At 38.6% G+C, this 15764-nt stretch overlaps 2 protein-coding genes across 2 annotated transcripts in view; both read right to left on the reverse strand.

Annotated features, from left to right (window-relative positions):
- Nucleotides 1-569: 569 nt before the first annotated feature.
- LOC309328390 (vomeronasal type-2 receptor 26-like) lies at nt 570-3655 on the reverse strand (the record flags this gene model as incomplete). Its single annotated transcript, XM_081838385.1, has 3 exons — nt 3267-3655; nt 1871-2758; nt 570-809 (listed from the first exon to the last, which is right to left on the reverse strand). The coding sequence occupies exons 1-3, from the start codon at nt 3426-3428 to the stop codon at nt 570-572; spliced, it is 1290 nt and encodes a 429-aa protein (XP_081694511.1). The 5' UTR covers nt 3429-3655.
- A 4403-nt stretch (nt 3656-8058) lies between these two features.
- Nucleotides 8059-15764, reverse strand: part of LOC309328391 (uncharacterized protein) — a gene marked incomplete at its 3' end in the record, with an annotated part of 40048 nt that continues 32342 nt past the window's right edge. Inside the window, exons 6-9 of the mRNA XM_081838386.1 lie at nt 13622-13849; nt 9935-10061; nt 8789-9261; nt 8059-8082 (exon numbers count right to left, since the gene is read on the reverse strand). Of these exons, the coding sequence (XP_081694512.1) occupies nt 8059-8082; nt 8789-9261; nt 9935-10061; nt 13622-13849 (852 nt within the window). The remainder of the gene's footprint in view (nt 8083-8788; nt 9262-9934; nt 10062-13621; nt 13850-15764) is intronic.

A 15764-nucleotide genomic window follows, 5' to 3' on the forward strand; every position in this document is an offset into this window, starting at 1 on the left:
ATAAGTAAATCTATCATCATCATCATCATCATCATCATCATCATCATCATCATCAGATTCCACTAACTGGAGATCTGCCTCTAGGACTTCACAAACAAGAATGGCTGACAACTCTCTCTGATAGCCACTGGTCATCTTTAATATGAGTTGTCTTCTCTGCATGCTGCTCTTTTTGTATTGTGGTTCATTTGTTTATTTAGTGATAGACTTACAATATTCCTTAAAGTATATTGTTTCCTATTTGGTGGCTTACAAATATGCAATAAATAAAAAGGGAATATTCATACCATATAGAATATAATATAACACACCAAACAGAATGCAGTCAACATAAGCTGGACAACAAATAGGATCTCATAAACTAATGTGCAAACATGTTCCTACAAGGAAAGCTAATTGTTCAGAGATTATCTCCATTAAAATACTATCCATCTAGATATGAATGTCTTCTTCTTAAAGCCCACTTTTCTGTCCCAGTAAACTTCACATTTAATCAGAAGCTAAGTGAAAAAAAAGCCTTCTTGCACCATATTTTATGGGATAACAATGAATGCTGATATTAGATAAATTTATTTCCTCACCTCAGTCAAGCCCCTGTGCCATTCAATCTGTCCATCATTAATGGCGAGCTCTTTCCCTGGAGGGGCCTGAGGATCCAGCCTTCCCACTTTGACCCTGATGTAGGATCTATTTGGAAAAGTGATCAAATTTGTAATATCAAAACCAGCTGCTAATTCTCCATGTTCATTTAACATAATTTCATCACCAACAGAGTTGTTGAATGAGATCTTCTGTAGGAATGAGTGGAGCTAGGTGGAAAGAGAATCAAAAGGTTTATAAAGTATTATAACGTTCTGATTAAGATTGTTGAATAGCTTTTCTAGATGCATTCAAGATCTTTATAACTAAGGGTTATAAAGTTTTAATTCAACGTATAGTTTATGACAGTGTAGAATTGGCCGAATCATTCTTGTTTTCTGCAAATGAAGGCATTTATACCACACACACCACACATGGAGGAAAAATTACATGCTGTCATGTCAAAAGACTTCTTTTATGCCCCCTTTCCATTTCACTTTTTCATCAGTATTGTGTGATGATATGTTCTTGCATAATTGGGACCGGTCAGGGAAATATTAGAATCTTTGCAATTGCTTCTCCTTGCCAATATCTCACCTCTAGGAGGAAAATGGTCTAAGGATCATATCTGGAATGGACATGACAACTGAGGGGTTTTAAAAACTTAATGTTATGACAAAACCTCCCAATGATTTATGTTCTGCTTAAGGAGCATAGCCTGCAACTCAGTAGGAATCTTCTTTTAGATTTGAAGAGGCCATTCAAAAGTCTCCATTACAGAAATCAGGTAGGATATGTTGAAGGAAATTCTTTGTAAGCAGGTATTTCTGTCACTTCCTGTTAAATCAAATGACAGACACATCTTCCCAGCAAATAAATTTAAACAATTATGCCTCACCTAAGCAAACTTGCTTGGGATATCTGTTATGACCCACCCCATGGTGACTACGCACCCCAAAGCTACCAAAATTGTTTAATTAAATGCCAATTGAAATATTGGAAAACACTACTTCCAACTCATTCTCAGCTGCTGTTATTTAGCAGCTATTCAGTCTTCAGGTAGCTGCTAGTCTGGTGCTTATAAAAGTCTCTCATCCAGAGTTGGTTTAGTATCATTTTAAGAAATATGCTAATTCCCATCTTTGATATTGTATCTATTAAAGTTTATTTCTGTAACTGAATATTTTTCATTCTTTTTTTGGTAACTAAATACCAACTCACATAAAATATCAAGACAGGGCACAATAGTGAACACTTTGTAAACCAAACTCTTTGTAACAGCAAACACTACCTTCCAAGGCTCTATATTCTGAGGAGATCGTCTTCCAGCAGCCTCCATTCTTCTGTGGTTGGATCCAGCCAAGTGCCTATGTAAGGCATGTGCCAAAGCAGAGACAGCATTATAGATACTGTAGCTGTGGCTGGTCATGCTCATTTCAAAAAATGGCGCAGGAAGGCTCTCCAGCATTTCCTCTCCAGTACAAGGCTTAGCTTTCTTTGTTGACTTAGTAGAGTCTGTAAGTGAACAACCAAATGTTTGTTCCCAGAAACCTGAGATAAAATCATCTCCCTCTTCCCAGGAAGGATTTACATGTTGCAGAAAATCTCGGAAGTCACGAACTTCCTTGGAATGAATTGCAAAAGAGATAGCACCATGGAACATTTGAATATTAACATCAATAACTTTCTGAAGTTCATATAATATGAAATCAATCTGAGCTGTAGTTATCCATACTTTTTCTTCAGGTAAGTTCTTTCTGAACTGAGAAAATATGAACTCAGATAACTTCATTAACGTTAGAGTAGTTGACAACCATGTAATAGATGCACTGTCTCCATATACAACAACTGCATTTGCTTTGCTTGTTATGAAAGCTGGGGACAAAATCCTTGTATCACGGACCATCTCAAGTATGTTACCAGTGTAATGCACATGGTATTCAATTCTTTCTGTGAATGCTGAACAGATCCCATTCTTGAAAAGCATTGGTTCAATGGTATTCAAGAAATGCTCTCCAGCTTCATTCGCCGGAGTGATGAGCCCAACCCATTTCCATCCAAAATGCAAAAGCAACTGGATAATTCCTTGATACTGAAGAGCTTCTTCAGGAGCCATGTGGTAAAAAGAAGGGAACTTAATTTGATGATTTGTGGCTGCTTCAAATGAACCATATGAAATCTGAAAAAGGAAAAAGAGAACCATTAGAAAAGGATGGATGAATTAAAAGCAAACCTCTTTATCCCACACACACCAAATTTAATGATTTTTTTGGGAAAATATCCACCTCCACTTTCATAAAAAATACACAAGCAATCTTGCTCAATTTCCCATTTCATATGGAGAGCAATTCTAGTTAACATGTCCTGATCTTACATGATCCACTGATAATATGTTCCAAGGATAATATATGATCCCATCTGGATATCCCATTTATCAACCTGGCACTTTTGAATCAATCGTCCCTTACATGCATTAAGCACACATCCTTTATAATCTTGTCCCTCTTATGCACACTGTTGGAGACCCCCATGCTATAACATCAACAAACCCATGCATTTCAGTCCCTTTCACTTGTCCCTGTTATACCACTCCATATTTATGAATCCATAGATTCCTATCGGAAAGAGAGCTGAAGAGTGAATTCTAGTGTGAAATCTCAATTTTCTGATACCCAGAATGTTCCTACCTGTGGAATTTTGTAAAGGCCCAAGATGTCTGCCATGCACAAGGTGACATCAGAGCTCAGTCCCCCAATGACTCCTATTACATTTTCCTGGTAGCCACATTTGTAGTTGGGGACAAAGGTATGTGAGTTAAACAGCAGATCCAGAGTGGTGCGGTAGGTCATCTTAGAGTTATGGTAGTTGTCATAGATGTGGAACCCAAGAGTGACATTGGGCAAGACCTTGGGATTCTCATTGATCTCATCAATTGCAAACACCAGGGCAAGGATGTGCTGGAAGAACTTTGATAACACGCTGTGAATAAAGTGGCATTATTACATGGGGAAAGTAAATAGTGCACAAAATCTGAGAGATACAGCTTTCAGACTGTTAGGATATATAAGGACTATATTCAAAGGCAGCAAAGTTAGTAATGAATTAAGTCTTATTGGAAAGATAGGTCTTGTTTTGTTCCTTTTTTTGGCTCCTTTAGAATGTTTGGATTGCTCTTTAGTCCAAATCTGCTTTTTAAAAATCCTCAGAATGTTCTTGATTTTCATTTCATCTTCTGCATTTCTGAAAATATTGTTCCTTCTCTCTATACAGTTTCATCTAGAAATATGTACTGTGCCATATGAATGTGCTACGGTTTTTGTAATTATTGCTATATCCGTTTGGCAGCAGCTTTCTCTGTAAATAAAAACTTGTATTAAATGATAATAAAGCTGATGACAGCTGCCATTTTCAATGCAAATTATCAGGTTTTCAAGAGAATAAAGATACAGCAATGGAGAGTTACACATATTGTACTGTAAATTTCTGTATGAAACAGATCAAACACATGTCAGGGAACATTAGCACACCAACCACATGGCAATGGCGGTGGCAATGAGTGCTTACTTCTCTGCCACTATTGCATTGACAAACAGCAATATGGAAGAGCTTTTATGAGTAGTGAATGGATATCTGTCATCTGGCCAAGTTAGCGTTTCTCTGACATCAGCCTGCTGTAACAATTTAGGGTGGCACTTTGGGGACAATATCACTCAGAGTCAGACAGTGTTTCATATCACAGTAGAGCAAGTCAAATGATATCTAGTGCACTCTCTGCTCCACCTTCCACTCAGATGTGTGGGATGTTGGCATCCAAAATGCATATGTAAAGGGTTAATTTCAAGAGCTGTAGAACTCTGTGATGTCATACACTTTGTGGCAGTTTTGACAGTTATGGTACTTAACTGAACAGTCTTAACAGTGAGAGCAGCAGCTATGAACTGTTGTGCTGCTTTCTGCCTCAGAGTTAGCTAAGTCTGTCATAGTTTAATCTAAGTTTTATCTATTTAAGTCTCAGCTACATGCTTTGTCTGTATTTAATCTGCAACTGCAAGTACACTAAGTAAAGGTTATTGGCTCTTTAAACTTTAAAGGAGAGAGTTTTGCATAGTTTTTATAGGAGAAAAACGAGAACTAATTAAAGGATCAAACAACCCAAGGCTGACTTTTGCACACTCTGCAAATGTGAACTAGAGTCTAATTCCCACAAGACGTGCATCTGGCAACTTCACTATGTAGCTTTCAGCAAATACTGAAGAGGCAACTCCAGACTCTTCAAGTGTCCCTATTTTCCAGGGATGAAGCCATTCTGGTTTATGATTGGATCCTGGAATGTCCCACTTTTCCTTAGGATGTCCCTACTTCCCTTGGAGAAATGTTGGGGGGGGGTATAGGGTTATCTGACCCCTGAGCCATCTGAAGGCAGCCCTGTATAGGGAACCAATGTTTAATGTAATATTATGTTTTCATATATGTTGAAAGCCACCCAGAATGGCACCCCAGTGAGTTGGGTGGGAAATAAATAGTAAAATTATTATTATTATTATTGAATAGGGCATCCCTATTTTCATCGGAGAAATGTGGAAGGGAATGAGTCACTGAGTCCTTGAAAGAATGCTAATAGAAGAACAATTGGCTATTTAGCAAGGGTTAGGAAGAAAGATTTTGAACACCAACATGTGTAAACATGTCTGCACTAGTCAAAGTTCATATGGGAGACTGGAAATCACACAGGGAATTTCTTCTTTTAAATAGCCACTTCATTTATGAATAACTGAGTAACTAAGACCAACATTATGGTGCATTTTGTTTTATCTTAGCAGCCAGTTGTTAGGCAAGTTCAATGCATTCTCCGTTACCTCTTGGAGGAGCAGATTGCATGGTTTAACTATACAGTTTGTGAATAAGTAGGTTATTTTGCTTGTCTCAATTTTTTCCACATTTAGAAGAAGAAGAAAAGAGTTTGGATTTGATATCCCACTTTATCACTACCCGAAGGAGTCTCAAAGCGGCTAACATTCTCCTTTCCCTTCTTCCCCCAACAACAAACACTCTGTGGGCTGAGAGACTTCAGAGAAGTGTGATTAGCCCAAGGTCACCCAGCAGCTGCATGTGGAGGAGCAGAGACGCAAACCTGGTTCACCAGATTATGAGTCTACCACTCTTAACCACTACACCACACTGGCTCTGATTTAGCTTCATTGGATTTCCCCAAGTTCTAGTATTAGGAAAGAGGAGAAAAACTTTTCTCTATCCACTTTTACCATACCATACATAATCTGGTACACCTATATAATGTCACCTTTTGCTCACCTTTCTAAGAACTAAAATGTTATAACCTTTTCTCATAGGCGAGTTGCTGTATCCCACAGTTTGTATGTACAGATGTTTCTCATACAGTTTATCAAATCTTCAAATAATTACAGGCTGTCAAATCAATGCAGTTCTAAAACTATTCATTCAAAGTATGTTTCAGTCAAATATAAAAATGTAAAGAATGAAAAATAATAATATTAAAGACTATTCACTTACTGTGGGTTGTCAATCAAGGCTTCAGAGGGGTGTTTATTGAATAAAACATTGGGGAAGACGTAGCGGATATGAGATGCAATCCCACCAATGACAGGGTCACCTGGCTCATACCACTCATGTGGAATAGGTACAGGGCCGGCTGTGGTAAAATGAGCACTATGCACTTGGCACACCATGTTGGGGAAGAGAAAGAGAAGCAGCAGCAGCAAGGTTCTACACATGGACTCTTCTTTGCCTCTCTACAATATCATCCTTATTATCATCAGCAGCCTGATTTGAACAGCATGGATTTGGAGGCAGCAGATTCTGCCAGTTCAGTGCTTAAAGAGACATGCATGCATCTTATCACTAAACCCTGTCACAAAGACCTGCCTTGAATGGCAATTAAGATGAAGTGATTTGAAATTTTGCTGATATAATCACAGTGCCTGGCCTCTCTCTCCTGCATTATCCTAACTAGCTATGGAACACTGGGGTATTATAAACAATTTCAGGATTGCTTGTTGATTCTCCCCCCGACCCCGCATTCTGTGTTCTGGAGCATTGGCAAGGTGAATTAATTACTGTAATTTGAATAATTACATGGGAGACAATCACTTCTTGCAATTTTTTTTACGACTCCACATTGCATCATCATTAGCAGAGCTGCCAAGTAAATATATTTATCACCTCATGGAATTATAGTTTAGGAAGAACAAGGTTTTTCTTGCTTGTTTTGTGTGTGTATGCAACCATGTAATGGAGAAGAGCGAAAATGGAGGGATGGTAGATACTGCTCCGGGAGCCTTTGTGGGTACCTTGTCAGCAAGTCTTCAATGGAAGCAACATGATAACTTTCTAAAATTAATTAAATTAAAATCAATTTAAATATGTTGGTGTTTTTGGTGTAGAAGACAAAGAACATGTTTGAGGCCACAAAGTCTTCTGTTTATATCTTTCTTTGTATTGGATGCTACTTGTGGAGGATTGAATGACATAGCCTCCGATGACATTAAATCAAAGTCAATTTAGATTTTAGTGAAGTTGCCTGTCAGTGTGAAGGCCAGATATATCATTCAGAACTGCAATAACTTCAGGCATAGAATTCCTGGATCCTGGGTCCTGGGTCCAGCACATCCTTATGCCCACACAGCTGCAGCAGTTGCTCCAGTCAGTGGTTCGATAGGTAAACTCTGTATCAATCACTATCTTCTTGGGAGCAGAACTGGCCCAAGACATTTTGGTGTTTGAGGTAAGCCACAAAATGGAATCCTCATCCTCTCCAGGGAAGAAGGAATGAGTGAAGATTTCATTCAGGAACAAGTGGGGAATAAAGATCTACACTGGGATCTGCTGACCCTGTGGATCTTGCCGCCAGAGGTGGTTTCCTCACCTTATCTCATGGGAGGGCCAGCTCTGCTTAGGAATCATACAACACACTGTTATCCTCTATCCCTTTATTTTCCCCTTGTGGTGTAGGAACCTATTACTATGAATTTGAATGCATGAGGATATTACTTTAAATGCACCCATAGTTCTATATATTCTGCACCATACTAATCAATCTATTATTAAAATATCATTTATTATTTTGCAATAAACCAACTCTGTGGGGAGCAGTCCAATTTGTGAGAGCTCATTTCTGGGCATAAGATAATTTGGGTCAATTCTCAGAGCTGTGTCCAGCTGACTCTAGTAAAAGATCTCAGAAGGGAGTGTGTTTTAAGGGTTAGGTAGGTTGCACACACACATGGGGATTCCAATTTACACTTTTAGGACCTCATGTTCCTACATTGATACCAACAACATAAGTGAAACTACAAACATCTCTGTTGATTACACATTTCTCTCTATCAGCGGCTCTCTATTGTTGAATTCAGGCCTTTCCAAAATAATGTAACTTTTTAAATTTAGTTTTTAAAATTCAGATATCACTTAGTCAAAAAATATACTATAATACATATATTATCCCTACTTCTCATTCATATCAGCTATCTAATCAGAATAGCAATAGAATAATGTTGATGTTTCTCTTTCTCTTTTGGTGTTTCAGTTTCTTAAGCTGAACTTTGTCTCCACTTTAGCTGAACATTTTCCTCAGTTGATCAGAAGGGGCTCTTTAAAAAACATGCAACCATTTTGCAGTTTAGAAACAAAGCACAAAATTGCTGAAATGGTTTCATTTGGTCACCTTGTCCTCATTCATTCACATTTTTTGAAGTTTCACTGTAGAATACCAACTTGAAAAACACAGATTCTAATATTATTTATTATTTATCTTTCTTTGTATTAGATGTTCTCTGGTGTTCAACTCAGGCCTCACAAGAATAATGTAGCATTTGGGGAAAAAGATGCAAGCCAGTAATCCTGCACTAGAAGTCAAGATGGAGAAAATCTCCACAGCCACCATGTATTTTCCTCTGGTGCTCAGGTAGGTTGGAACGAAGGAGATCCAAACACTGCAGAAAACTAGCATGCTGAAGGTGATGAACTTGGCTTCATTGAAGCTGTCAGGTAACTTCCTGGCTAGGAAGGCCACAGTGAAGCTGACAATGGCCAGGAAGCCCATGTAGCCCAAAACACAATAGAACATGAAGACTGACCCTTCATTACAAAGAAATATTATTTCTTCCGTCATTGAGTGCATGTCCACATCTGGGAATGGGGGAGAGGTTGCCAGCCAGAAGACACAGATTCCTACTTGAACAATGGAGCAGGAAAAGATAATGGAATAAGCCAGTTTTTTGCCCATCCACTTCCTGATTGAGGATCCTGGCTTGGTAGCCATGAATGCCAAAACCACTGATATGGTTTTGGCCAAGATACTGGAGAGGGCCACAGAGAAAACGATGCCAAAACCTGTTTGTCGGAGTGGGCAGGTTGCCTCCTTAGGTGTTCCAATGAACATCAAGGAGCAGAGGAAACACAAGAGGAGGGACACAAGGAGAATGTAAGTGAGGCTTCTGTTGTTGGCTTTGACGATGGCAGTGTCCCGGTGTTTAATGAAGATGCCAAACACTAGAGCTGTGATCAGAGACAACAGTAGTGCCGAGAAAGTTGAAATGATGGCCAAAGTTTCATCAAAGCCAAGAAAGTTTGGTATTTTAGGAATGCAATTATCCTGGTCTTTGTTTGGATACTTATTTGCTGGGCAACTGATACATGTTTCCATGTCTGTAAAGACAAATGATTAGGAGAATTTGAAACTATGAAGAAAATTCTTAAGAATTTTTGTCATCAGGAGTTCACCTAGCTAATCCTATTTACCAGGACAGCTTTCAAAGCTTCTAACCCAAATACACTTGCCTGAGATATATCAGAAATAAATCTCAGGCATCAAATCTGGAATTTCTACATAGAGGACATCCCTATGTGTTAGTGGCCCTCCTCCTCTTTCTTAGAATCACAAGGTGCTCTGTAGTGAAAAGAGAGCAACATTACAGCTGAAATCTTGTGAGCCAAGAGAGGCCCACTGAATAAGAAATTCACTCTATCTCCAAACTGCCTTCTTCTTAGAGAAGTGACACCACTTCTATTCCATCATAATCTAGTAGAAGACATCTCTATGTGTTAGTGGTCCTCCTCCTCTTTCTTAGAATCACAAGCTGTTATAGTGAAATGAGAGCATTATCACAGCTAAAATCTTCTGAACTGAGAGCGGTTACCTCCCTTTCTAAAAATATTTTCTTCAGGGTGTTTTAAAGATTACATTGCAAACAATGAGGACAATACAGACACCACAATTTTAATCCTTTCACCTCCATGCTCTTAGTGACAACAAAAATTTAAGGACTTAAGAGTTGGCTAAATAAATGGTGTAGTTTGGTCTTAGCGTGACATTTCTCACCCTTTTCACTTGAGTATGTTCCGCTGGGACACGGATCACAATCATAGCAACAAAATTTACTTCCCTCCTTCTTTTTCTTACCGTAACCAGGAGGGCAGTTGTCATTACATACTGACAGGGGTGGCACCTATCCAAAAACATAAGAATAATTTATTTTTTAATAAAATATTTTATGGGACTTAATCTAACACCAGGGGGTCTATCAGCAAAAGGAGCGACCAATAACATGAAACATGATCCGTATGTGCACAGGTGACGCATAGAATGGGATAAAATGCTGTTGTTAAGCATCATACGAGCCCAATATAATTTGAGTATACATATTTGGCATAGCTATACATACAACTTTATTAGAATTCAATAAATTGACTATGCCATTTGTAGGAACCACAGCTGTTTCCTTCACGAATGTCACTTGGTGTCCTTATGATGCAACTAAAGGATGTGGGAATTGGAGGTACTGTAGTATAATGATTCTGCTCCTACCTACAGTGTTGTTACTAGTAAGTAATACTAGGAGGGTATTGCTTAGTTGCATGTCTTTGGGGCTGTGCTGGCCCACAAGGTTTCAGGTTCAGTCATCTTTATGATTCAACATTTATATGGAATAGCGGCTATCTTCTAGGAATCTGGAGGACAGTGTCACAAGTATACTGATGACCTGCATCTCTGCCTCGGCTTTCCATAGGAATTAGGAGAACCAGTGAAGGTGTTGAACTGCTGTCTGAAGGTTGTGTTGGACAGGATGGTGGCTGAATCCTTATAAGTCCAAAGTTCTTTGGGTGAGTGTTTTCTGTGCATCAGAATTATGTGAAGGATCTCTTCTGGGAGGGATGGCACTAAATCTGAAGGAAGAAGTTTATAGGTTGGAACTACTTTGAGATTCCAACTCATCACTAGGGTCTCAAGTGGCTTTTTTGGTTGGCTCTTTATGCCCAGCTTAGGTTTATGCACTAGGTGCAGCTATGCCTAGCATCATACTAAATCCAGGATATTATAATGTTCATTTTAAGCCCAGGCAATGCTGCAACAATCATAGGATTCTATCAGATTCCACAAACTGGAGATCTCCCTCTGGGACTTCACATAAAAGAATGTCTGACAACAGTATCTGATAGCCATTGGTCCTTCTCAATGTGAGATGTTTTCTGAGCATGTTGCTCTTTTTCGTATTGTGGTTCATATGTTTGTTTAGTGTTAGACCTCACAGTATTCCTTAAAGTATATTGCTTACTGCTTGTTGGCTTACCAATATACAATAAATAGAAAGACAATATCCCTATATTATTCAATATAATATCTAATTCAAAGCAAAGTGCAATCAACCTCAGCTGGGCAACAAGTTGGCTCTTTTAAACTAACCTGCAAGCATGTTCCCACAAGTTAAGCTATTTGTTCAAATAGAGATTCTCTCCATTAAAATAGTATCCATCTAGATAGGAATTTCCTCTTCTTCAAGACTACTTTTCTCTCCCAGCAAACTTCACATTTAATCAGTGCTAAGTGACAAAAATGCCTCCTTGTTTTCATTGCATTCCATTTTATGGGATAGCCATGAATTTGTGTTTTTTTAAATAGATTTTTATTAAGATTTTAAAAGTTACATGGATAAAAAAAATAGCAAAAAAACCCACCCAATTAAACAAAAAGCAAAACAAAACAATACATAAAAACCAGTCACATCCAAGAAAAAAAAGCTAAAAAATGAAAACAAACAAAAAAGAAAAAAAATACATACAATCGAAGAAGAAAAAACAAATCAAACCTTTACATAACTTTCTTTCTTTAGCTTATTTCCTTGACCTCCTCACACCTCCCCTCTTTGTATACTAGTTCAGTTAGATATTTCAGCAAAACCTTCATCTTTGTTTTTATCCTAATAATTTATCTTAATATGCTGTAATTTTACATTCTCTTCTTTCACCAATTAACCATCCATTTTTACTTTATTTAATCTTATTTCTCATTAAAACTAATATATTTGAACTTGATCTTTTAAGACATTTCCCCATGGGTCATAAAAATTCCCTTCCACGATTTCCCCCTCTCTCATTAAATTTTTAAAAATCTCTATATATACATTTTAAATTCCCAATTTTTTTCCACCGTCTCCCCTCCCCGGTCTCGGCCCCTGCCGTCAATCCCATCAACCTCCAACAGTCCATCAACCTGGAGATCTTATATCCGAGGCTCTTAACTCTTCTTGACATCCCTTCTGCCGATCTTCTGGATAATCTTTGGTGCTAAAAAACAGATCTCGGGGGAGCTCCAACCCAACAATGCTTATATTCCTTCTTGACAAGTCTGCCAGATTTCCATAGTTAAGGCTAGGGCCCATAAAGTATTCCAAATCTTGTTTCACAATTCTTCCAAGTCCAAAGGCCCCCAAAACTCCAATCTCCTCCTGGCTCAAATTCATATCCCAAAAGTCATTTGATCCCTGCATAAAGGGATCTCTCCACCTTTCCTTTCCCAGATCAGGCCAGGCTCCCATCTTCAAAAACTGGCTTCTCCTAGTTAGTCATATAAGGCCTCAACTTGTGATCCTCCATTTGCCTCTGTAGGGTTAAGGCTCCCCCTTGTATTGCTTTATACTCAACAACAGCAACTTTCTCCTTCTCTGATTCATCAATTTGTTCAGTTAAGAAAGATTCCTGTGCCGGTTCTTGTCGACTTCTATGCTTTTGTTCCCAAAATATCCATATTGGTAGCCATGACATCTATCTGTTTATGCAGCTTTCCCAACAGATAAATTGTCCTATTCAGTACAGACGCTACTTCTTCCTTAGCCGACATTCTTAAGATGTTCAAGGTCAAAACTAGATTCTCACAGTCTTTATCTTAAAGCCAATTTCCCAGCTGCACTCTTGTAACAATGTCCCAAAACTCCCTCTAGAGGAAGACAGTCTCCATTTGTCAATCCTTTCCAGCACAATTCCAAAAGTAAATTAGTAACAGTTCCAGTTACCTTTTCTTCTTTTTAGGCGCAGAAGCAGACAATGGAAACAATGTCTTTCTTTTATGTCTTGACAGCTAGCTTTCAAATTTGTCCTGTTTACTGTCAATAGATTTTTTGCAAACCGTTCCCAGGTTCAGAGACGTGGTGTTTCGATTTTTAATTTTTCACCTTCTCCTGCAGCCTTCCCCTGCTTCCAAGGGGGGTAATAGTTTCAATCAGTGGAGTTTTAATCCTTTACGTAAGACTTTCCAAGACCTTAGTTAACAACTTCTTTGCTTCAGTCTATTTACAGAAAGGGAAGGTGGACTTCCTGTTTAGACCTTCCCTGTTCGGTGCCAAATTGAATTATTTAAAAGCTCAATTTCCCATTCTACTCACGGGTTGTTGTTTAAAATCCAATTGTCCACAGGAAAAAGTCAGCGCTCTCCGACAGCAGAAGCGGTCGATTCAAAGCACCGCGCCGCTCACCCCACGTCGCTCCGGATTCCCGATACCGGGTCTCCCCGCGAGTGGGGGGTGTGTGTGCAAAAGGTGCCAGCCGAATCCCAGGTTCACAGGCTTCTTCCACCTGTGATTTCTAAGGGTCTCCACCTTTGCCGTGGCGGTCAGACCCTGTTTTTCACGGAGCCGTTTCCTCCGATCAGGAGGAGCTCCACCATTGCCAGAGGTGCTAACCCGGAAGTCCGGGGTAGCCATGAATTTGACAGACTGTGCAGTTATTTCCTTACCTGAGTCAATTCCCTGTGCCATTCAATCTGCCCATCATTAATGGTGAGCTCTTTCCCTGGAGGGGCCTGAGGATCCAGCCTTCCCACTTTCACCCTGATGTAGGATCTATTTGGGAAAGTGATCAAATTTGTAATATCAAAACCAGCTGCTAATTCTCCATGTTCATTTAATGTAATTTCTTCACCAACAGAGTTGTTGAATGAGATCTTCTGTAGGAATGAGTGGAGCTAGGTGGAAAGAGAATCAAAAGGTCTATAAAGTATTAAAACATTCTGATTAAAATTGTTGAATAGCTTTCCTAGATGTATTCAAGATCTTTATAACTAAGGTTTATAAAGTTTTAATTCAGCGTATAATTTATGACAGTGTAGAATTGGCTGAATCATTCTTGTTTTCTGCAAATGAAGGCATTTATACCACACACACCACACATGGAGGAAAAATTAAATGCTGTCATGTCAAAAGACTTCTTTTATGCCCCCTTTCCATTTCACTTTTTAATCAGTATTGTGTGATGATATGTTCTTGCAATTTTAAAGAGGTTTTGAACAATCTCTCTGGATGACAATATTCAAGCCCACTACCAATTTATTGAGAAGCTGCAGTTTGTTATGCTAGGATGCGCCTCCTACCCTATGTTATTTTTTTAAAAAAGGTATATTTGAACCTTAAAGATACTTTTTCAATACTGATCATTTGAATAATTAGTTATATTTTGTGCAATGCCAAATGACTCTGCTGCCTCATTTCACCAATCTCTCCCTTCTCCTCTGTAAATCAATAGTTGATTTTTCTGATGCTTTTGCTGGTGTTGGCAGTGCAGAGAAAGTTTTTCAAAGTTTGTATGGGTGAGTCAGGGTGAGTCAGAAAGTTCAAAACTGGAAGGGGATTGCCTATATTTTTTCTATTCTTTGTTAACATCACAAGGTGGTCAAGTGGAAAATGTGCTTGATTTTAATTTTCTTTCTCTTTTTGGTTTATGGCATCCCTATACTTTGCTAGAACAGTGCATACAATCAGAAGGTAGGGGAAAAAAGAAGAAGAAGAAGAATACAGGCACACCTTCCTAGCAAACATATTTAACCAATTATGCTGCACCTAACCAAACCTGGTTTGGATTTCTGTTACTACCCACCCCATTTTTACTATGCACCCCAAAGCTACAAAAATTGTTTAATTAAATGCCAACTGAAATATTGGAAAACACTACTTCCAACTCATTCTCAGCTGCTGTTATTTAGCAGCTATTCTGTCTTCAGGTAGCTGCTACTCTGGTGCATATGAAAGTCCCTCATCCAGTATTGGTTCTGTATCGTTTTTAGAAATATGCTAATTCCCATCTTTGATATTGTATCTATTATACTTAAATTTTATTTCTGTAACTGAATATTTTTCATTCTTTTCTTTCTAAGTAAATACCAACTCATATAAAATATCAAGGGAGTCCCCGAACACTTTGCAAAACAAACTCTTTGTAACAGCAAACACTACCTTCCAAGGCGCTATATTCTGAGGAGATCGTCTTCCAGCAGCCTCCATACTTCTGTGGTTGGATTTAGCCAAGTGCCTATGTAAGGCATGTGCCAAAGCAGAGACAGAATTATAGATACTGTAGCTGTGGCTGGTCATGCTCATTTCAAAAAATGGCGCAGGAAGGCTGTCCAGCATTTCCTCTCCGGTACAAGGCTTAGCTTTGTCTGATGAGTTAGCAGAGTCTGTAACTGAACAACCAAATGTTTGTTCCCAGAAACCTGTGATAAAGCCATTTCCCTCTTCCCAGGAAGGATTTACATGTTGCAGAAAGTCTCGGAAGTCATGAACTTCCTTGGAATGAATCGCAAAAGAGATAGCACCATGGAACATTTGTATATTAACATCAATCAGTTTCTGAAGAACGTATATCGTGAAATCAATTTGAGCTGTGGTTATCCATACTTTTCCTTCAGGTAAGTTCTTTTTGGACTGGGAAAGTATCAACTGAGTTAACTTCATTATATTTAGAGCAGTGGACAACCATATAATAGATGCACTTTCTCCATATACAACAACTGCATTTGCTTTACTTGTTATGAAAGCTGGGGACAAAATCCTTGAGTCACCCACTATATTAAATGAGTTACTAGTGATATGAACATGTTGTTT

The sequence above is a fragment of the Podarcis erhardii genome, assembly GCF_964252035.2.
Source record: "Podarcis erhardii genome assembly, chromosome: 13".
Lineage (NCBI taxonomy): Eukaryota > Metazoa > Chordata > Lepidosauria > Squamata > Lacertidae > Podarcis > Podarcis erhardii.